At 37.8% G+C, this 23166-nt stretch overlaps 2 protein-coding genes across 2 annotated transcripts in view; both read left to right on the top strand.

Moving 5' to 3' along the window:
• Positions 1-1917: 1917 nt before the first annotated feature.
• On the top strand, positions 1918-3560 carry LOC140137931 (uncharacterized). Its single transcript, XM_072159739.1, has 3 exons — positions 1918-2183; positions 2737-2859; positions 3283-3560. Exons 1-3 carry the CDS (start codon positions 1961-1963, stop codon positions 3558-3560), a joined length of 624 nt encoding a protein of 207 aa, XP_072015840.1. The 5' UTR covers positions 1918-1960.
• Positions 3561-6899: 3339 nt separating this feature from the next.
• The window catches only part of LOC140137920 (extracellular matrix protein 3-like), a 17963-nt gene continuing 1696 nt past the window's right edge, over positions 6900-23166 (top strand). The window contains exons 1-9 of the mRNA XM_072159728.1: positions 6900-7029; positions 7487-7729; positions 8476-8583; positions 9718-9993; positions 10519-10623; positions 11877-12104; positions 13141-13281; positions 16224-16541; positions 22186-22454. Coding sequence (XP_072015829.1) covers positions 6900-7029; positions 7487-7729; positions 8476-8583; positions 9718-9993; positions 10519-10623; positions 11877-12104; positions 13141-13281; positions 16224-16541; positions 22186-22454 — 1818 coding nt within the window. The remainder of the gene's footprint in view (positions 7030-7486; positions 7730-8475; positions 8584-9717; positions 9994-10518; positions 10624-11876; positions 12105-13140; positions 13282-16223; positions 16542-22185; positions 22455-23166) is intronic.

Genomic DNA, 23166 nt, shown 5'->3' with positions numbered 1-23166 from the left:
TATCAAAAAGATTGTGTATATTGTGTATGAGTCACATTTGTTGGGAAGTACCACTTGGGTTGCACCGCTAACAGAGGTAATTGCTTTAAAGGGGTACACAAAAATGCATGATAGCATATCCCAGATTGTGCAATCTTATCTTTATTTGAATCAGTTGTTGTAAATATCCATATATCGGAATATTTTTATATTTTTACCCCATAGAGCCACAAGTTGGATTTTAATAACTCGAGAACTGTAAGTCCTAGCTATGTTTGATGACTTTTTCCCACCAAAGTGATGCCCGTGATGTCAACCATCTGTTTTGGTGCAGTTTTGTCCCACTTCAAATCAAGCAGTACCAGCCCCCAATTCCATTTGAGGGGGGTTAGCTCATACCAAAATAGCGATTTTGTCGCCGAAAATTACATAATTAAAAATCTTGCATTTACAACTGAAGAACATCACCAACCAACTAAGTAGTCATACCTCAGCAAACACAAAAACGTTTTAAAAACGTTTTAAATAAGTTATATTTTGGCTTTTGGTTTAGGTAAAAACGTTTTAATAACATTAAAATGTCGGGTTATATAAAGGTCATGATAACGTTTTAAAACGTTTTGTATGAAAACACACTACAACAATATTTTTAAATGTTTTCAAAAATGTTATTGTAAACTATTTTTGCAAACATTTTTGCCAAATATTGTGTCAATACTTAAATAACATTATGTTAAAATGTTTGAACCCAGCAAACACAGAAATGTTCTTAAAATGTTTTTTCCAAAACCTTAATAACATTCAAATGTCGGGTTATATAAAGGTCATGAAAACGTTTTAAAACGTTATTGAAAATATTTTGGGCAAACATTTTCGCAAAATATTTTTCAACCCCAAAATAACATTCTGTTTAGAATGTTTTGTATCAAGTTTTCAAGAATGTATTTAGAATGTTATTAAAACGGTTTTATACCCTTCCGACATTTAAACGTTTTCTGTAAAACATTTTTGTTTGCTGAGCAGTAGATTATCAAAAATTGTTTTTAAGGTTATGAAAACGTTTTATACTCTTAATATACCCTTTATATAACCCGACATTTGAACGTTTTCTGACAACCTTTTGCGAATGATGTAGAAAACGTTTTGTGTTTGCTGGGACTGTCTTTAGCCTGTAATCAGGGGCGTAGCAAGCGGGGGGACAGGGTGGACGAAGTCCATGGGGCCCGACGGTTCAGGGGCCCCGAGCACAAAAGCGAAAACTAAATAAGGGCTGATAATGGAGAGCAGGGCCTGATTTACTATTGGGCCAGATGGGCCCGGGTCCAGGGCCCCCGAATTTGGGGGCCCCAAAATTACCCTATGCATCTTTCTGCCCGATAACAGCATGTTTTTTTGACCAAAATAGGGCAACATTGTAAAGTTTTCCGCGCGCATTCAGATGGCAAAATTCATGTTGATCTGGGGCTAAAATATTTTTTTTCATTTGCTTTTCGCACAATTTAATGTCATAGTAACATCGGAACAAAATATGTTAGTCCCCCTCTATATTCTACGTAAACCAAAACTTGGACATAGACGTGAGTCATGCTTCCCTCGGCACGTGAGTTCGGGGCCTCCAAATTTTGACTTGGCCCAGACCCACATAAGGTAAATCCCGCCCTGGTTAAAAGGGCCCGTGCGGTACTGCTCCTTGTCCATGGGCCCCTGATGCTCTTGCTACGCCCCTGCCTGTAATACAGCACACATGTAGTTTTAGATCAATTTTGGATGACGTACGTGAATATTATACGGCTACAATTCTGTGTCTAATGTACAGGGTGTGTTCGGTATTTGATGTCATTGCCGAAGCAATTTTCCCAGTTGCCCAGTTAAAAATGTGAAAATAATAGCTTGTTTTCACATTATTAAGTTATTATTACCTTTATTCTCAGATGTTAAATCGCAGCCGCTAAATCCGGTTCCGGCACCGTTGATTGCCGCCATGCCAGAGGATTACATTAAAATTGACGAGATACTGGAAATCTCTGCTGGCCTAACCTCGGCGTCTGTAACTGTGGTGGTAGTGGATGATAAAGATGTAGAGGCTGATATTGAAAGCTTTCAACTTATCTTAGTGAAGGAACCCGGGATGGAACCAATGGATTCACCGGACTGTATTTTAGGGGATCCAAGCCTGACTCATATAATGATAAAAGATGACGATTGTGAGTACCCATGGTGTGCCACTAAACCGTTGTAACAATTAAAATATAAACATTGGACTATTCCAGTTGGAATCCATTCAAGTAACCCCATAAGGGTGTGGATTTCAACTGAAAAAGGGACAGCAATTCTTGTGACATACGATATAGCTGTCCGTTTTTACTTTGAACTTGACGAGAACGACTTATAGGCAGTCTTATACAAAGAGATTCATTGCGTTATACGGATGACAAGAACTAGCCAAATTACCACATAAGCTGTGAAACGATGGGTGTCATCCGGATTGGTAAGTTGGGTAACGTGTGGGCCAAGCAAACCCGGAATGCAAACATGGGGCAAACGTTTTACGAGCGTGAAGCGCGACCACGATTATTTGTGTTCAATGGCCCTCCTTACGGCTCCTGTTCAGGTGCCAGAGGACGACGCCTCTGAGTAGTTCTTATCACTCGAATTATCACTTTTATGGTGGTTTTAGTGTTCCAAAAAATTATGAAATCTTGTGACGGTAATATCGGTAATGTCGGTTTGTATACAAACACCTTTTTTACTTCGAAGGTTGCTGGCGTGTTGACGATGAGGAATTGACGACAATTGAAAGTGATGGCAAAGTGGACATATCTGTAACATGTGCAAGAGATCCAGATTCTACTGTTGTTCCCGTTTATCCGGTTATTGCATGTAAATAATAATGCTTTTAATATAATATTACATACAACTTGACTAACGTGATTCGCCGAGAGCAGGTATTAAACACGTGATAATTCAGCTGAAAATTGTGCAAGTATGTAATGTCGCCTGCTATTACAATGTATAGTAAAAACAGGTAAACTGTGACACAATATCCAATCCAGTTTGTAGTCAGGATAATGCACAGAGACTGCTCGTCCGTAGGCCGTAAAGGATAACCATAGTCAGTATAATGAAACGAAACTGTTAATCGGGGTTAGTCCGTATACCGTAAATGATAACCACTGTCAGTATAATTTAAAGGGGCTGTTAACCGGGGTTAGTCCATAGGTCGTAAAGCTAAGGGTAACCATAACGATTTCATGACTGTCAAATTACTCCATACGATTTTTAAAAATATGAATATTTTCTCAGCCTTAGGGATCCGTGCCACAGGTGTTACAGGACAGCCGCAGGCTACTCTTTCCCAGGACTACTCCCTCTCCTCCGCAGCCAACATCACGATAAATTCTGCCACATCTACCACTTCAACATGGTCGTTTACAACAAAAGATGACGCTATCGCAGAACCGACAGAGTATTTGGATGTGAGTCTGATTTTCGCGTATGATGGAGAACTCTGTGGGCCTCTGACAACGAGAGTAGCAATTGAAGACAACGATGGTGAGAAAATCTTTTCAGAAGTATTTTGACATACGTTACCCCTGCCTTCAAGAAAATGTCTCCTAGATGACCATAAACATCTGATTTAAGACAAACTGGGAAGGACCAAAAAAACGCGTCATGACCTTGTATGCTAATAAGTTGGTGACCTTTCATGAGCTAAGCCTATTATTTAGTCTTACTTTTTTTCAGAGAAAAGCAGCATTTGTATATAAAAATTGCTCACTCCATGCAGGACGATCATGACCAGAATAGTTAATGTAAAAATGTTATCCAATACCAAAAGTTCATGTATCTCATTACCTCCAATAACATCTTGTTTTTATATTTGGACTTTTCTATATTCTCTATTTAAAAACTCTTTATGCAGTGAAACATATTACACATATTATGCAGAGTATTTATTCTAAGCGACCAAATACGTACAATATAATAGACTCTATTATACAAAATCTATGTGTCATTGTGTACTGTATCATTAATAGTACATAATGGTAGATGTATCTAGAGTCTTTGATATTGCTTAATAAAATTTAATGTGACCTCCATTTTTTTTTTTTTCTTGAATGTCGGAGCGATCACAACTCCATCATGACTAAAATGCGTCAACACAATAGTGAGTGCCCATGGAGCACAACAACACACATCTCCTTGAACATACTGCTCCTGGTGCACAGATTTTATATTGCTCCTAGATTACAAGGGTTATCGTCAACAAACAGTGCTCCTGGAGCACACAACTTATAGTGCTCAGAACCTTTATTATTAAGCTTTCTTCTCCAGCCTCCCATTCTCTATGCCTCCGAGATGATCTCATTTTAACAATTTCCTAGAAAATGTATTCTATGGTGTCAAAATATTTGTTTGTTCTCCATGAGCACTATAACTTTCGTGCCTCGTGAACACCATAGGTTTGTGCTCAAGGACCACTTTTTTCTGTTAAATACGTCTTATTTCTTATTACGTACCCACGTTTCGACTGTAATTAAATTTGTAAACAACTCGTCTTTTTAACCGGTGACTGTTCACCATGTTCTTCATGTTCTTCATGTTTTTTAATACCTAAGCATCTGTGAGGATTGTCTCTTGTGGAGTACAGAACACCATATTGGAGAGCGGAAACACGTTACAGGTTCATTTGCAACGTATTGGTGATGACAGTCGGTCCGACTCAATTTGTAAGTCAGTAATAAACATACAAATAATATCTCCATAAGTGTCCGCTTTGATAAAGAGACTATTGTGTACATACTTCAAGAGACAAGACTTATTATTACTTTGATTCTGCACAGATTTGATAATAACTTATTTGAGGCATATGTTACCATATGCTGAATTTAAAATTGGAAGCTTATTTTCTAATCTTATAGCTATATCAAATGTTGCTGGTTCTTATTGGAACGGGTCACAATAAATGGACGTAAAAGAAATTGAGATGAATTCAGTACCTTATACTTACACTTTCTTGCCTAAACTGGAGACCGTTTCATGTTTCTGACTATTTTTTTTGGGGGGCAGGGGGACTGGGCACTTGCAATGTTTGGAGTCAAAAAAATTTTGACCCCCCCTCCGCCAGAGAACCTAAAACTTTTTTGACCCCCTCTTTAGACATACCAAACTTTTTTGACCCCCCCCCCTTTCCAAGAGGTTAAAACAGTCTGGGGAGGGGGGCTACTCCATTTGTGCAAACTCAGTCACAATTATAGGCATACATGTTCATACATTTATTTATAATAGGCCTGTTTCCTAAAATCATGAAAGTTGAAGGTGTTTTTCACATGTTGTGACTTGTATGAAGTTTAATTTCAATTTATACATTCTAATTTTTTGAAAATTATGTTTCATTCTTATAACCAATAATTAAATAAATAAAAGTAACACAAAAAAGAGAAATTGACAGTGGCGTAGCTAGGGCTTGTGGCACCCGGGGCTAAGGATAGGTGTCGCTCCCGATTCTTGAAATAATTATTGCGCCCGGAGCACAAGTAGGGCATACCACTAATTAATTTTGGTTATAATGAATTTGAATATCGGTCTTAAATTGATCTTCCAAATGACTTTGTCCTGAAATGCGCGCGAAAATTTTGACTTTCATTGCTTAGAGGGGCGCAGAATCGATGCTGAATTGGTTAATTTGGCGCCCCGTAAGAGTGGTGCCCAGAGCACATGCCCAGAGCACATCTGGGCACAAACTCAAGATTTTTAATAACTTAAGTCTTGTTTATCAGGGCATTCAGGGGCGTAGCCAGCTTTCTTGGTCGGGGGGCAAAATATAAATTTCAATGCAAAGACAAAAAAAATGCTGGTTGCATCATTTTGATCTGGTATTATCAGTGGGATACATACATATACCCTCTTCTTATAGACTGTAGAATACATGTAAAGTCTTTGAGATTCCCAAAAGGCTTTAATTGGATACCGGTAATGAGCAAAAATGTATATTACACTATTTCGGGCCATAATCGGGGTAAAAAAGGGCTTTAATGGTACATATGCGCGCGTAGCGCGCAAAACATTTTGTATGCTTTTGTTCTTTTGGCATTTTCTTGTTTAAAACTTTTTGACCCCCCCCCCTCCTTTAGTAACCAAAACTTTTTGGTGCCCCCTTTTGTGCATTTCAAAACTTTTTGGGTCCCCCCACACTTTGCCCAGTCCCTCCATCAAAGTATTTATGAACGGTCCCTAAGGTTTTGTTTTTCTCGTAGTGCTTAATACACGTTCTATAACTGCAACACCGGGTAACCGAACAGGAGATGGAGATTACGACCATTACAATGGGGTTATAACGTTCGCAGCTATGCAAGAAACCATCGTCCATGAAATAGTGATTAACAACGATTTGATACAAGAGAATGATGAAACGTTTGGAGTGTATATCAGCCCACACAATCAACGTACGGTCGTGGATTCTACAGCAAACTCGTGTGAAGTAACCATACTTGATGATGACTGTAAGTTTGCATGGTTATTCAAGTAATACATTGCATAAGCTGATAAGCTGAAGATTTAAGTCAACGAGGAGAATTGGTTACTTTCCGCATAAGGGCACCAATATATAATTCTCCGAACTGCATATGTGGATGCGCTATAAACCTATAATACAATTATGAGGAATGTGAACGTATTATGAGGTTATCCCTCAGTTAACAAAGGCGGTAGATGTCAACGCCCTTTCAGCGTTTTTTCTGCTACCCCAAAAACGCTTAAAAAACCGCAAATGACTCCATTTAATATTATTGTCTGCGTATCCTTTGTGCTCTTCGAGAAAGACATTCACCTCCCACCTTTACCTGGGAAATAGGGTAAGCCGAAATCCATTTCTGATGTGTTAGTAAATTATGATGTCAACATACATACCATTTTTAAATATGATTTACACAGGTACCTTCTTCATATCTATAACACCAGAGACTAGCCGAGTGGTCACAGAGGGAACAGGTGTGACAGTACCAATAACTGTCACGAGACAAGGATATCTGAAGAGACCAGCTAGTGTTTGTAAGTCAATAGATGTGCCAATGAATTGGTTTGTTTGTTTGTTTGTTTGTTTGTTTGTTTGTTTGTTAGATTGGACGGTAAGTGATACGCGCTTGGGTTCATTGATAATCCATTATCCAGATGCAAAATATATAAGCCTATGATTAGAAGCATGTTGATCCATAGTAACAATTAAGTAAAAAAAGCGAGAAATTGAAAGATGCATGGAATGTTATTCCAACAATCAATATTACAGTTTTGCTTTTAGTCCTTGTATCGAGAGAACGGAAACTGACAATTCTTATCTCGTGCCCCTGGGCCAATGCCTCAATACAAAGACTTGTTCGAAAAAAAAACCCATACGTAAAGAATAAGGAGCATTCGGTTTTCGTGACAGTCTGCAGGCTAACTTTGACATTTTGTCGGAGCGTATTTCAGAAGTAACCCGTATACGATAAAATATTTCATTTTGTGGCAGGGGTCGAAACATCAGCTGCACTAGATGCCGACAATGAAGGTAATGCAACACCTGGTGAAGATTATAACCCCTTGTCAACGTTGGTGACCTTCCTACCAGACCAGGCCTCACAGACTATAGATGTGACTATTAACGGAGATGACATACCGGAGATAATAGAACATCTAAGAGTGTCTTTGTCTGGTGGTGATTGTAGCATTAATGGTATCAATTCAGTGGTGATAGGTATCCAGGACGATGACGGTAAGGCTTTGACTTTGGCAATTTCAAGATTGTAACTAATTTTTTTCAAAAATGAAATGTTCTTGTGTGTTTTGGGCGTACTCAAAAATATGCTCCTAAAATTGAATATATTTATTTAAAGGACCTAACTTACATTTTGTGCACTAACTGCGAATACAAAGTTAATATTTCATATTGTCAAAAACAATTAGGACATTTTTGAGATATTTTCTCACAATTTCAAGAGCTACGCCATATCTTAAGAACCAATGAGCCAATAATGGGCTTGTCTGTGCTCATTTTTATGCATTTTTCATGCTAATTTAAAATATGGTCAGACGTATTATTTAATTATTGATTTTTAAAGCTAATTTACACAGTCAAATACTTCCAACAACAGGACCCTGTAACATCAGACTTGACAGCACGCGTTAGCATTATATGTGGTGGATTAACTATCTCTGAAATACACCCACTGATTACTCTGTGAAACGTCCACTTCTACTGACTAATTTGTCTAAAACCATTATGTATTTGCCGAGTCAATGAAATTTGTATTAACATTTTGAAGATGGTAAATCAGACAGTGGGATGTGTGCTAATTTGTTTCCGTTTGCTATGTGACATTGTTCAGAATAGACGATCTTCTGGAAGTGTGTGATTTGAAATAAGGAACGGTCTCCAGCACTACGAATGCTTATCCAACATTTTGTAATCAGATTATGGGATATTCGTTTAAGAAATTTAAATTTGTTTGAATATTACAGAAGTCATAATTTCGATGCGAGATGATGAACTTACCGTCATCGAGGATATTGAGTATGCTTGTGTCGTGCTGTATCGAACTGGATCTCTCTCAAGAATAGACCAAGTCAGTAAGTTGACTTTTATTCATCATTGCAGCTCGTAGGTAAACAACAAGAAACACAATAATAATAACAACAATAATGTGAATTACTAATGCGCACATCTCCACCAAATCAATGGCGCTCAAGGCGCGATACAATGATTATCTTACACTACATAATAAAAATTACTTTTCATTACAACTTAATCTACACATGAACAACAATCAATAGGTGAACAAAATAGATATTGTGATGCACATTAATAAAATGCTTCTTTCATTAAATGAGTTTTTAAAGAAGTTTTAAACTGTGCTAAAGATGTACTTAATTTAATGTGGGTTGGTAGAGTATTCCAGAGACGTGGTGAAGCAATTGAAAAAGCTCTATCCCCCATGAATGTTTTGAACGGGGTTCGCAGATCATTTAGCGATTTAACAATTTGTACATAATTCTGTAACTAACCGGCAGCCAATGTAACTCTCTTAAAACTGGAGTGATGTGAGATCTCTTTCTAGTTAGAGTGACCAAGCGCGCAGCAGTGTTCTGAATTATTCGAAAATGAGAGGAGCATAAAATATGGCTCTTAAAAGTGGTACGTACTCAAAAAGTTTGAATGTGCCCCACTGGGGTCAAATTTTGTGCAAAACCAGTTGGTTGTTCAATGAACTCACGCTGTTTATTTGAGTACAGTAGGTCCAGTGGGAATACAAACATTATGAGTACGTACCACTTTTAGGAGCCTTTTTTTTTCAAAATGTTCCTACCATATTTTAATCTGATATATTTCAAGTGTATTTCAGTTTTGATCAACACTTATTGGTATTTAGGTTTAGTACACATCACCTCAAACTTCAAGAAAGTTGATAATTTCAGAACAATGTTCCGATATTCAGAAATCTTACCATCTGCCAAACTTAAATTCAGTATACTTAAATCCACCATTGCAATTTGACACCATCTCCAGACACACCTCAATAAATATTCACCTCGTGCGGTTCATGCAGACCCCATTTCATATTAGACTTGGCACTTCGTGAAGAAATATTCTGTACTTAATGTCAAATCTGTAGTTAGACGCCACACTGTCTTTAAAACAAAACAGATTACCTTTTAATACGATATTTGCCACTTCACACAAACCACCGTGTTTTCTTTCCTCAGGACTGACTGTTGTACCTAAGTCAGTACCTGATAGATCTAGGGCAGCAACACCCGATGCTGACATTAATGACAACGATATAACAGTGACATTTGATTCCAACGAGGATGAACAAAGAGCATGCGTAAGAGTCTACAATGATACAAATGAAGAGACGGGATTGGAGAGTTTCAGTGTACGCATTAGTGAAATTGTCCGCCAACCCGGTTCTGCTGGTGTGCCAGCCACAATAGATGACGATAGAAGAGAAACCTGTGTCTTTATTCGAGACAACGATGGTAAGTACATGTTTAATAAACACGTGATTTGAACTAGCATATTCTGTTTGTGGATTGTGGAAGTTGTAATCCTAAGGACAGAATGGAATAACCTAGATCGCACAACACTACATTTCTTCAATTTACGTTCAATTTACTCACTCACTTTAGATAATACCCCTACAATGACTTTCCGTCAATTTACATTCATCGTGTAGCGTACATAAGGCACCAGAAACAAATTTGTTCGATCTTTGGATCGACCGTCGATGCTGCTTCGATGCTTGTTATTAATGAACTAACAACAGTATACTAATTAATCAGAATTAATGCTAAATTTATATTGGTCAATATCAGTGCAGGCAAAGATGCAAATGTTATCACAGTAATCAATAGTCGATTAATTGTTTTCATAAATAATAAGGATCGACCAAGCATCGTTGGTCGATCGGAAGATGAAACTAATTTGTTTATTGTATTCTAAGGCAAAAAGATATCGTTACGTTAACTTATTCCTCCGCTTTTATATCGTTGTGGTCATTACAGGTGCTTTCCGGCTTAATTGTCCTAGTCAACGTGTTTCTGAATCAGTCGGTAGTGTGACGTGTACCGTGGAAAGAACTGGACCAGCAACAAATCTTGAAGTAGCATGTAAGTGAAGGAGTGATTTTATTAAAGTGACCAATAATGCAATAATAAGAATCAATTATACTTCAACATAGTATACAGTATTTAAATTATTTCTATCATTTAAATCATTTTTTTACAGGGGCGGTTTATAGTAACCTGCAATTCGTCATTTTGAGAAAACAAATCAAGACCGTTTTTGTTTGGCTTCATATCTACCTGCCAACGGAAAGGGCTAAAATCGGCCAAAATTAAGTCACTTATGGTCGTAAACAGGACCAAAGGAGATGCACATTAAATATTTTGTGAATTTTGTCGCTGTAATTTTCGAGCCTGAGAAACCCCCCTGACTCACGTCTCAAATACTACGCTTGAGTACTTTTGCAACCTTAATGATCAAAACAGAACCTGTTAGCCAATTCTCGCTTCAGAGAAAATATAATCTGACTGTTGATGAATGTAATGAGTTGTTTACAGTTCAGGATAACACATAATATTCTGCCAACAAATGATTGGTTACATAAAGTTGGATTAACAAACAATGATCAGCGCAATTTTTGTCATGTACAGAAGGAAACCATTCTTCATTTATTTGCAGACTGCAATGTAGTGATTTTTTTCAGGCAAAATATTCAATTGAATTTTGATATAATCCCAGATCTTAACGTTTTTAATAAGGTTTTTGGCTTTTTAGATACAAGTATTGATTTTAGTTTTAACCAAATTATGCTTATTGCCAGGCGTTATAAATTTATATATAAATGCAGATGTGACCAGGCTAGACTCTCCTATAATGGTTTTAAAAATATTTTGGTGGATACTCTAAAACTTGAACACTTTTGTGCACAGAGAAAGTCTAAGCTCCATGTTCATTTCCAAAAATGGGATCCATTTCTCGACTTTATTAACTCTTAGTACATGTATGATATGGGAAGAGGTATAAAAATGTATGTATTCATGTATATCTGGTCATGGATGAGTTGTAACTCACTATTTATGTCATCCTCTAGTACTGGTGTGTAGTTGTACATAAATTTGTTGTTGTTTTTTATTATCTTGTGTGTAATGTTCTGTTTTATTTTGCAAGTAAATAAAAGCTTGCAAGAGCAAGAAATACAAAAAACCTTAATGAGCGTTACCCCTAGCCCTTAAGGTAATTGTTAAGATTAGTGTGAACGTTTTACGGTACATTATGATTGCAAAAATACACGATCGGCGCTTCTGTTTGTATTTTCTTTGCCAAAAGCGCCTAAAACGCCGTATACATTATTTTTCAGATATCTCTACCAGTAACGGGGATGCAACATCTTTGGCCGATTACGAACCTTTCTCCGGAAGCCGTGTCAATTTTAGACCTGGGGTCAAATCTGTACCATTCACCATCAAAATCTATGACGACAAGGACCTTGAAGGATCTGAAGACTTCTTTGTCTATCTAGCAGCAGACAGTGGGGGTGCAGATCTTGGACAATCGGTAGCAATTATCACTATTTTGGATGATGATAGTACGTATAGGTTGCAGCCTCTAACGTGCATCTTTTGACTTATATAACACGGGTGATATCGTTATTTTAAGATGACCAACGAGGACGAAGACTAAGTTGTACTCCAAAATTAATGATATGCCGTGTTATATGAAATGATAGATGCACGATTTTTTTTCAACTTCATTCTTTATCAACTTTATTCAGAGACGATGTTAATCGTAGACGCGGTATTGTTGGTCGAAGCAGGCAAAAAAATCCATTTTCATTATCTAAATTATTGTTATTGAAAATCACACTTTGATCTTTGCAAAAGTTTATTCTACAAATCATATACTTTGAAAACGTTTTACAAAAGTGTTGTTGTTTCCGTCCTCTTTAAAGAATAACTCAAGAACCACAAAAAGTCCTACAAAAGGATATATGTGATATTTAGAGAATAAAATGTGTTGTTTTTAGGCCCTGGATTGCATCTAGCGTCTCATATAACACGGGCGACGTCATTATTTTAAGTAAAACAACTCGGCTTCGCCTCGCTGTTTTACGCCAAAAATAATGATGTCGCCCGTGTTATATAAGACGATAGATGCACGACAGCGGCTAAAACAATACCTTTATTCTCATTCTTAAACAATTCAATTCAAATAAAAATATCATACACATTTTAATCAAATTAAATCTACATTTTCTAGTGCTTAAAATCGATGAGTTGCTGTATGCCTCTGATTGGTCCAAATAGCGAGTACGCGTATCGCGTTGACGCACACGCGCTGACCCGTGTGAGACCGTGCCATACCACACGGGTAAAGCTGGGTAAGAACCAATAAGATTGCAGGAACGTTCTGTTTAAGAATTGATTTCTTCTACACATCTGCTCTGAAATGATCAATGCATTTTTTGCCAAAGCTCACTACTCGCAAGGTGCTGTGAACTACCAAATCGCAACAGTTAAAAATAGTTGCTAACCTTAATCAATAAGGGTAGATTTTTCCCATTGAACGTGGTTATAAAACAAATGATTGGAGATCACATTTACCTTTATCTTGTGCATATCTAGATTTTCTGACACTTGGGTCTCCACCCGGTACATCGACTACCCTAGACTGTGTATTGGTTCCTGAATCAGTAGGATCGGTACGTCTAACAGTGTATCGATCTGCGTATGGATCTCAGCTACCACATGGAATTACCAGTGCCAGTAAGTTATACACTATATTAATAAACACTAGTGAAAATCTCGCCGACTAACTCTGACTTTGATGCTGACCAAATATGAATCATCTGTGTTGCGAAATAAATATACTATTGCAATATGTAATAACAAAATGTGTGTCTGCCGATAAATACAATGTCCAATCTCCGTCCGATCGACCCAACACCAGGAATACACGAGTGACTATCGCCGTTGTCATACATTTAAATGAGGCTCATGAATAAGAAAGAAGCTGTTGTGCAATGCTCCAGTGCCGTCGACAAGGAGGGTTAAGGGGCTACGTTACCCCCGGGCCCGGGGTCCTAGAAGGACCGTAAAAATAAATAAAACATACACAAATGGGCTCATAAAAGCAAAGAAAAGACACCTCAGGGGGCCGTAAAAAGGGGGCGCCGTGCGCTCGTTCTACCCCCGGGCCCGCACTGGCTCTCGGCGGCACTGCGGAATGCTGTGCGTTTTATATACATAGTTTGGCTATGAATAAATACGTCCTAAATCATACAGTTGTCTTGGCTTTTTTTATTTATATTTATAACATTTGGCGAAACGCCAGGCTAAACCCAATATTGACAAGCAATAAATTGAAGGGATGCCTATGCATGAATAACATCAAAAACAAACATAGAGAATAAATAAAAACACAAAAAGGTACCAAAACATACCAAACAGACAAAAGAAGCAAAAGGAAATAGCTGGGAAAATACACAAAGATACTGGCTAAAAGAGGTGGGATTGGACAGCCAATTTGAAGGCCTGAAGGGATGTGGACTTGACGATGGCTTCCGGGAGGTAATTCCAAAGCGAAGGAGCATATGGATAAAATGATCTCTTAGAAAGAGTCAGGCGGCAAAAAGGGGGATCAACAGCACAGGAATTTAAGTGACGCAGGGTAGGACGAAGATGGGGTCTGAAGGGGTTTGGAGAAGAGCACAGACTGTGGAAGATTTTATATAGATGACAAAGAGTGGCTACGTCACGGCGCTTAGAGAGGGTTGGTAAATCAGTCTCCTGGAAAAGCTCATCATACGATGAACTTCCATTGCTGAAGTATAACACGGCAGGCAAACCTCTGCGTGGACTCAACCCGATTTGTCAATGTTTTGTTGAGAGGATGCCAGATTGTACAGCCGTATTCGAGGATGGGACGAACTAAAGCAATGTATAAAATGCGGCGAGTATTGATAGGGGCCGAGTGGAAGGACCTGTGGATGAAGCCCAAGATTTTGCGGGCCTTTTTACAAATGAGGTCAACATGGAGGTTCCAGGAGAGATTATCAGTGAGGTGGATGCCAAGAAATTTAGCAGATGATACCCGCTCAATTATCTGATTGTTGAGAGTGAGGGTCACATCTGGGAATGGATCTTTCTTTGTAGAGATGATCATAAGCTTGATTTTGGATGCATTTGCAGTGAGATGATTAAGAGTCAACCAGTTATGAATAGAATTAATATCAGACTGGAAGTCAACCAAGTCAGACGTATCGTTGATGGGCTTGAAGAGAGTGGTATCATCTGCATAGAAGACCAGGGAGCTATTTAAGGAAAACGTGGTAAGACACAGATCGTTGACATAAATGAGAAAAAGAAGAGGCCCCAGGACAGAACCCTGGGGAACACCAGAAAGGACAGGGACATGATGGGAATCAACGCCACGGATGGCAACCAGCTGCGTTCTACCATGACCTAAACCATGACAGCAACGGTCCGGCAACACCGGCGGCTCTAAGTTTGAGAAGCAGAGGGCAATGTGGCACACGGTCAAAAGCCTTGGGCAGATCGAAAAGTGCTGTGGCGATGCTTCTGCGTCCTTCCAGGTGGCCATACCATTCATGGAGGGCAGTAGTGAGAGCATCCGTGGTAGAGGACTTAGGCAGAAACCCAAACTATCTGTCAGTTAAGATATTGTTGGAGCTGAGATGATGGAGGACATGGCCATGGATGACCTTTGCAAGATGTTTACTGCAGATGGGTTGCAGGGAGATAGGTCTATAATTAGAAGCAGCGTGAGGGTCGCCAGACTTAAAGACTGGAATGACTCTAGAAAGCTTCCAGGCATCTGGTATGCGGCCGGTAGTGATACTTAAATTGAAAATGTCAGACAAGATTGGACACACAGCATAAACAGTTCTCTTGAGCATTAAGCTGGTGATACCATCGACTCCAGCAGATGAGGTGTTGTCAAGCTTCCTGATGAGAGATTGAATGTCTGCACTGGAACAGCTGCAATGCGAGATGTAAGAAGAGCAGTTATACACAGGAAGAGGGGAATCAAGAACCTCTGAGGCATTAAAGCACTCCGAGAAGAATTGGCAAAAATGGTGGCTATATCAGCTGAAGTAGTAGTACCATTATGATTAACTGTGTCAGGGATAGGAGATTTTCCAGAACGGGACTTGCAGTAGCCCCAGAAGCGTTTACTTGGAGATGCGTTGTCCAGAAGACTGACATAGAAAACCATTTTGGCATGTTTAAGTTTGTTAGATAGCTTGTTACTAATACATTTGTACTGAGTATAAGTTACTTCATTCATAGATTTTTTCCACTTTCTATACAAAGTATGTTGTTTCCTACACATTTTACGCAACTCACTATTAAGCCAGGGAGGATCCTTGGCTTTACACTTGGCAGATTTCCTAGGCACACATTCATTAATGACATACATAAAAAATGAAAGTCATCCCAGGCATGATTTACATCCTCGCCTTCAACAAGATGAAAATTTGAAAGCATCACATTGGCTTTAATACTTTTCAATACGAAAACACTCCGATTGTCCATGACTCTATTTGCCGTTAATGCTACTAGTGGACCCTTAGAACCCGTCATCGTATCATCTGTCTGTTAACTCAAAACACCTTTTGTAAACGATTTCCCTTATAGGCCTAATACATTGAATGTATAAACCTATTTTTTTCTTTTGTTTCCAGGAGTCTCAAGTCGTGAAATAAATCCAGGCTCTGCCAATGTAAGATCTCCTGCAGATGGCAATGGCGTTGACTACACTGACGTCAACACAGAAATAACCTTTTCGAATGGCCAAACAAGAGTTGATGTCCTGGTACAAATAGAAGATGATGAAGTTGGCGAGCCACAGGAAGCTTTTGAAGTTGTACTTCTTGATTCAACTCCAGAGTCTAACAACCGTATTTCGTACCCAAGTGTGGTGACTATCTGTATCAATGATGACGATGGTGGTGTCGATATTGATGATGAAGATGATGGTGGAGCTGGTGATGATATTGGAGGTATGTACAGTATATATGCGCTGCCATGATAGAAGCAGTATCTATCAATTACCAAAGTCCAATAGTACTTATAGGCTAAAAAATAATAAAGGGATGGCACTCGAATACGGGACAGTTATATGGACAGATGTTCGTTTTAGATGCAGGAGGAAAACCGGAGCACCCGGAGAAAAACCTGCAGGGACAAGCATGGATCGGCAACCAAACTCACATTATGGTAACGCGGGGAATTAAGACCCTACTGCAGTGGTGACAAGCGAGTGAGAAGACGCTACACTAACCTGTCTTCCCAAATGACAAATAAAGTTTGATTTAGGGTATATACAGGTGCTTTTTATTCATCCTGCTATGCTCTCAAAGAAGAATTCTATTACCCCCACGACCCATTATTCAAAATCGCGCACTGTGATTTGTTGAAACGCGTCAGGTAAAAGACAATTCGTTAGCGATAAAGTGGCCAGTATATTAGCGTCGTTACGCCTTCTACACAAAGCATTACGCTTGGTTACGCGTTCTGCGATACTCGCTATCACTTACGCCTCGGCAGTAAAAAAAACGTTTAAATAATGGGTTCGGCTGCGCTGCATGCTATACATGAAATTAAATTGAGATGAAATGTAACTTGGAGCCATACCTTTAAGGCATTTGAATATTAGAACCAACATTTGGTTAGACCATCTATCATTTAGTTTGTTCCATTGTAAGATACTCATCATATCAATAACAGGTGTTCTAATATCAGCAGATAAAATAATGCGATGTAGAATGTTATGTAGAATTTGAAGAGAGTTTGAAAGCTCAGTACCACAATTAGACCAAACAGAGCTACAGTAATCAAAGTTTGGCATGCCAAGTGCATTAGCAAGCATGATGAGAGTATCTTTTGGAACAAAATATTTAATACGTCTGATAATACCACAACGTTTGGAAATACATGAAGACATTTTATTAATATGATTTGACCAAGACAAGATAGAGTCAAATGTGACACCAAGGTACTTAGATTCTTCGACACGCTCAATGTTATCATTTTTATAATATATGCGAACATTTTTGAACTTTTCCAATATATGACGAGTACCAAAGACCATAAACTTGGTTTTCTTAGCATTTAAAGTAAGATTGTTACTCTTGAACCAATCAGCAATAATATTGAAGTTTGTCTGGAGTTCTGATTGAAGAGTAGAAGGGTAATTAGCAGTACAAAGAAGTGTGGTATCATCAGCATACATAGTACATTTACAATTTACAGTATCAGGTAAGCTATTTACAAAAATGATAAAGAGAAGTGGACCAAGTATAGATCCTTGAGGAATTCCAATGTTGATATGTTTAAAGTTAGACAGTGTGGAATTAATATTTACAGCTTGAGCTCTATTATTAAGGTAAGACTTGAACCACTCTAATACATTACCTCGAACACCATAACAATACAGTTTCTCAATCAAGAGAGAATGATTTACACAATCAAATGCTTTTTAAGATCAAGAAAAATTGCTCCAGTAGCACGTCCACTATCCATGTTTTTCAATATATAATCTTCAACATCAATAAGAGTAGTTGCAGTAGAATGATTTCTACGAAAACCAGACTGATTATCTGATAGAATACCAGAGATTGTAAGGTATGAATGAAGTTGATTGTGAACAGATCTTTCAATAATTTTTTTTTGAGATAAGAGGCAAAACAGATATAGGTCTATAGTTCCCAACATCTAATTTGTCTCCAGCTTTAAAAATTGGAGTAACTTTGGCCAATTTCAATTTGTTGGGAACAAAGATGTACAAAGAGAAAGATTACAAATATAAGAAAGTGAATGACATATATATGGTGCAGCAAGTTTAAGAAGTTTTACACAAATATCATCAATACCAGTTGACTTGTTGTTAGGAATATCACACATTTGCTTATAAACAAAATCTGAAGAAATGGAATTAAAGCTGAAAGAACTCTCAGAATCGTTGATATTATTGTTAATATGTACATTATCAAATTTTTTCTGCAAGTGTGGAACCTATTGAAGTAAAATAATCATTAAATACATTAGCAGTTTCTTTGACAGTAGATGTAAAGCCATTGTCATTTTTAACAGTAGTGGTAGTTGATGACGATTTAGATGGTAAAAGTTTCTTTATCGTAGACCATAATTTCTTAGAGTTATTTACATGTTGTCCATGTTTGGAGAGCTTCATCTACATTTGTATAATTATTGATTACATTCCAATCTATACTTTTTATTGTATTTACAAATTCATGTTCATTAAAATGCTTGAAAGACCTAGATTTACATATCTTAGGAGAAGACTTAATTTGTTTTAATCTTTCGTACAACAAAGATAAGATTGTGATCACTAATTCCTAGACTGTGAACACCAGAAGCACAAATAGTTTCAGGTCTAGACACAAATGCAAGATCAATATTTGTCTTACTTTTATCAGTGACACGAGTAAAATCATGAATAAGTTGAATGAGCTGAGAATGATTAGCAACACGTGAAACTTTTTTAGCATCAGCAGGTTTAGCTACATTAAGATTAAAGTCACCTAAAATAATAACATCATCATAAGTAGAAGAGCAATTTTGAAACATAGCATCAATTTTATCAATATAATCGGCTTTGGCATCAGGAACACGATAAATAGTACCAACAATAATTGGTTTAGTATGGGGAAGACAAATTTCTAGCCAAAGAGCTTCAACATCATTAATATTCAAATCACTATATACACGATAATTCAAACTATCCTTTACATAACAAACAATGCCACCATGGGTATTGTATACTCTATCAATTCGACACAAGTTATAACCATTAATTTTGACTTCACCATCACCAATATCATCTGTAAGCCAAGTTTCGGTTACACATAAAATATCTATTTTGTTGTCATGAAGAAGAATATTAAGGTAATCTACTTTGTATCTTAAACTTTGTACATTAAGATGAGCAATTATTAAACCTTTATTGAGAACACATTTGAGGTCAATAAATGGCTCATTACAAAAGGGGAGTTCATTTGAACATGTCCTATAGAAACATGATTGACACCAATATGGGCCATTGTTATTATAATCAGTGACACAGTTATTATGAAACACCAATGAACATTGAATGCATGAAATGGTTTGATGAGATGGGATTATCTTACAAGTACACTCAGCACAAATTGTATTGTTATCACTTGAGACTTTACAATGAGATGGTTGATGGGATGAATGGATGGCATTGTTAACTGTGTTAGTTGGTTCACTGTAAATATTTACATTATTATTGCACATATTATTATTTTGATTACATAGTGGAGAAACATGGTTATTAAACACATTTGAATTACAATTACTTGGCATTTGCAGATAAATTGCACAATCAGGATTTGAAGAAGTATCAACATTAAAAACACTATTAGCATCAGAATTTAAATTAGTTCCTTTGTTACAAGGGTTCATGTCCATAGGTTTTATCACACTGTCATTGATCTTCCTCTTATTTGTAGAAACACAGTTCTTATTTATTTTATGGTCCGGTCCTTTGTGACGCGAAAATTCAAGTAGTTCAAGTAGTTCCTAGCGAGAATGGCTGTCCTTGTTTATTCAAATGCAAGTTATCTTGAGTACTCAAATGGTCAAGTGTAATGTTGCTGTTGTCTATATATTTCCACCCATTGGCATTACTTAGTATATATAGGCGCGAGTTAAAATTGGTTATCCAAGTTCTACTAACACGGTTGAGTTGTGTTGTGTAAAGAAATCACAATGTCAATGTCATATCTTATAGCGCTTATAAGATGGCAAAGTTTATCTATACAATCCGAAGGCGTGTGGGTATGAAGATCATTAGTACCGCAGTGGATGATAAGCATCGTAGGCTGTGTTTCCTCTATCATGGCATCAATGATTTTAGTCCACAAGCTCAGTGTACTTCCTGGTATACACCGGTTGACAAGTCTATATGTTCTTGACATTCGTCGACCATTAACAAACTTTGGTATGGAATCTCCAACGAGTAGTATGGTTTTCCTTCTGTCATTTTGTCTATGTTGAGATGGCCTCTGATCATCAGTAGGAGCTTGCTTTGGTGATGCTGGTGTGGTCACTGGTGCTTGCTTTGGTGATACAGGTCTAGTCACTGGTGTGAGGGGCTCAGGTACAGGCGCAGGCATTGAAGGCTTAGATTTAGAATGTATGGCTCTCGACTGTTTAGTTGAGTTCTTAATCCAGGGAAGGGAAGGGGAGGAGGTCAGGGTCATCAGAGTCTGGTAGAGTATCTTCCACACAAAGAATACTGAAAGGGTTACTGGTAGGAATTGTTGGGACATCCATAGAGGGAACAGGTAGCACAGGAGGGACAAATGTAGGCTTCTGTTCAATAGGTGTATCACAAGTAGTAGTTTCTGAAGAGCAAGCAGACATAGGCTGAGATTGTCAACAGGAGCTGTCATGGCACTTAGTTCATTGGCACAGTTGTTAGGGTTATGGCGCTTTGGGGCTGATCTTGGAGCTGGCTTAGGTGCTGACCTAGAGCTGGCTTTGGAGTTTGAGTTTGAGTTCCAACACTGACACAAGTTGTTATTTGATCAGTTTGTGTTGCTATGTCCCTTGTTGTGTTGATTACTTGGTCAAAACTTAATTCAAGGCATGGCATGCTACTAGTAGCTGCAGTACCGTGTGACTGTGGAGTTGATGTGGTAGGTTGTACACATATAGACGAGTTGTGGTTGAAACTGTCTGCTACATGTTCTGTGGCAAGTGATAGCTGGATCTCAGGAAGAACATTTTCTACCCACTGTTCATGAAGGTGTCCTTGTACTGAGATATTATGGGTGTTAGCATAACAAGTAATGGTTATGGTAGAGAAGTTACTGTCATTTGGCATGTTACATCTGAATATGTATCCTTTAGTGCCTCTGTCATCTGGACTTCCATATCTTGCACATAGTTCGTACATGAGCTTGTCATATACTTCAGGGTTGATGGCAATGGTTGTAGATTTTAGTTTGGGCATAATTTTCCACATGGCATTTTCATATATGACACTATTGGTAAATCCACTGAAAGTTTGATGTAGAGAATTCAATAGGAAGTTCACAGCTATTGTTGTGACAGACCAACTTTAATCTCCACGAAGTGTCATGGAATATTAATGCAGGGAAAAGGACTTTTAATTCACGTGCTGCTAAAATTTGGAACAGTCTTTCTGCTGATATTAAATGTAATTATGAATCCAGGAGTCTCTCTCAATTTAAGCATAGGATTCATTCTTCATAAATTTGTTTGTTCCATCTGCATCATTATCTATCTGTGTCCTCATATATATGTAATTTTTAAGTTGTATCGTAAAATAATTTTATATAATCTACATGTACGTATTTTTTAATTTGCTTTAACTGTATAAGAATGTTTGTACTTTTTGATGATGCAGGGCCTCCTTGGAAATCAGTGTTTTATCATTGAAGGGCTACCCTGCCTAAAGAAAGAATAAATAAAAATAAAATAAAATAATAATCACCCAGTATTTACATTTTTACTGCCTCGGACACATTATTTGCGTGTAAAGGATAATGCATTACCCTTTATTTCTTAATTGCTATTATTTCTTAAATGCTATTAGTGCCTATCCAATGCAACATTTTCTGTCCTTTTTAGGAGGCCGTGTATCACGTTCATTGATCGTTGGACTTGGAGGTGGGCTTGGACTGTTACTTCTTGTAGTTGTTCTTGGTTTAATTGGATGTGTAGCTTTTTCGCGTTGGAGTCAACGCACAGCACCACCACCTAGACGACCTGTTACAGCACGTCGTGTTCCACGTGCAGTTGAACCACGTCGTGTTGCACGTGCTGTTGAGCCTCAACGTGGATATCCTCCACCATACTATGCAGTTGATCCGTTTGACGCGGATCTCAGGCAGCAGCAGGTGAGGACTGAATAAACCGTAATTGCATTAATTGACCATATCTCATTTACAACATATGGGCCAACCATTAAATGTACTAATTCTAACTCTTTACCCAGGTAACAGATAAAGTCAAGTCCAAAGATAACCGATGAGTAGCATTATTACGCTATAAATCGGTCTATAAGATGTTTGCAGCGACTGTGACATACATTAATTTAGCCAAATAATATAAGTTTTTTCTAACATTTCATAATAAAATTGTCTTTAAAATTGAGGGCGCTTTTTACATATATTTAAATTTAACAAACAATGACTTCTTCCTTCATGTTAAAAAAATTATTTTTGAAAATTTATTTTTCCTTATGTAGTTCTTTTTTTCTGGTGTTCTAATACCATAATACAAATGTCTACCCCTTGCAAAGATGCAAACAAGATTTAAGATAAATAGCGCCATCATTGTTCAACTTTTCTTCAAAATAAATCAGTTTTACATGCCACCAAACAACCGTGTCAGAGAGCGATCCTGTCACAATGGTGTGGTAAATAGGCGCTGATAATTAATCGTCACTTCAAGCATAACGCAAAAATGATTTAGTCTAGGACACAAGTGCCAAAGAAAAGGTCAAGGTCAGTGCGATGTAGGGCTACGATACTTGTACCCGTACGCAAACCTGCGAAAAGAAACCCGCCAGAACAGGACACATACATGCCAGAGTCTCCTACCTGAAAA

Source organism: Amphiura filiformis, chromosome 2 (genome assembly GCF_039555335.1).
Source record: "Amphiura filiformis chromosome 2, Afil_fr2py, whole genome shotgun sequence".
Taxonomy (NCBI): Eukaryota; Metazoa; Echinodermata; class Ophiuroidea; order Amphilepidida; family Amphiuridae; genus Amphiura; species Amphiura filiformis.
This window is presented reverse-complemented; position numbering and strand designations above follow the sequence as displayed.

Coding starts and splice junctions, on each gene's coding strand:
- LOC140137931 (XM_072159739.1), top strand. CDS start 1,961: ATGCCAGAGGATTACATTAAAATTGACGAGATACTGGAAATCTCTGCT. Junction 2,184..2,736: donor AATGATAAAAGATGACGATT/GTGAGTACCCAT, acceptor TTTACTTCGAAG/GTTGCTGGCGTGTTGACGAT. Junction 2,860..3,282: donor CGTTTATCCGGTTATTGCAT/GTAAATAATAAT, acceptor ATATTTTCTCAG/CCTTAGGGATCCGTGCCACA.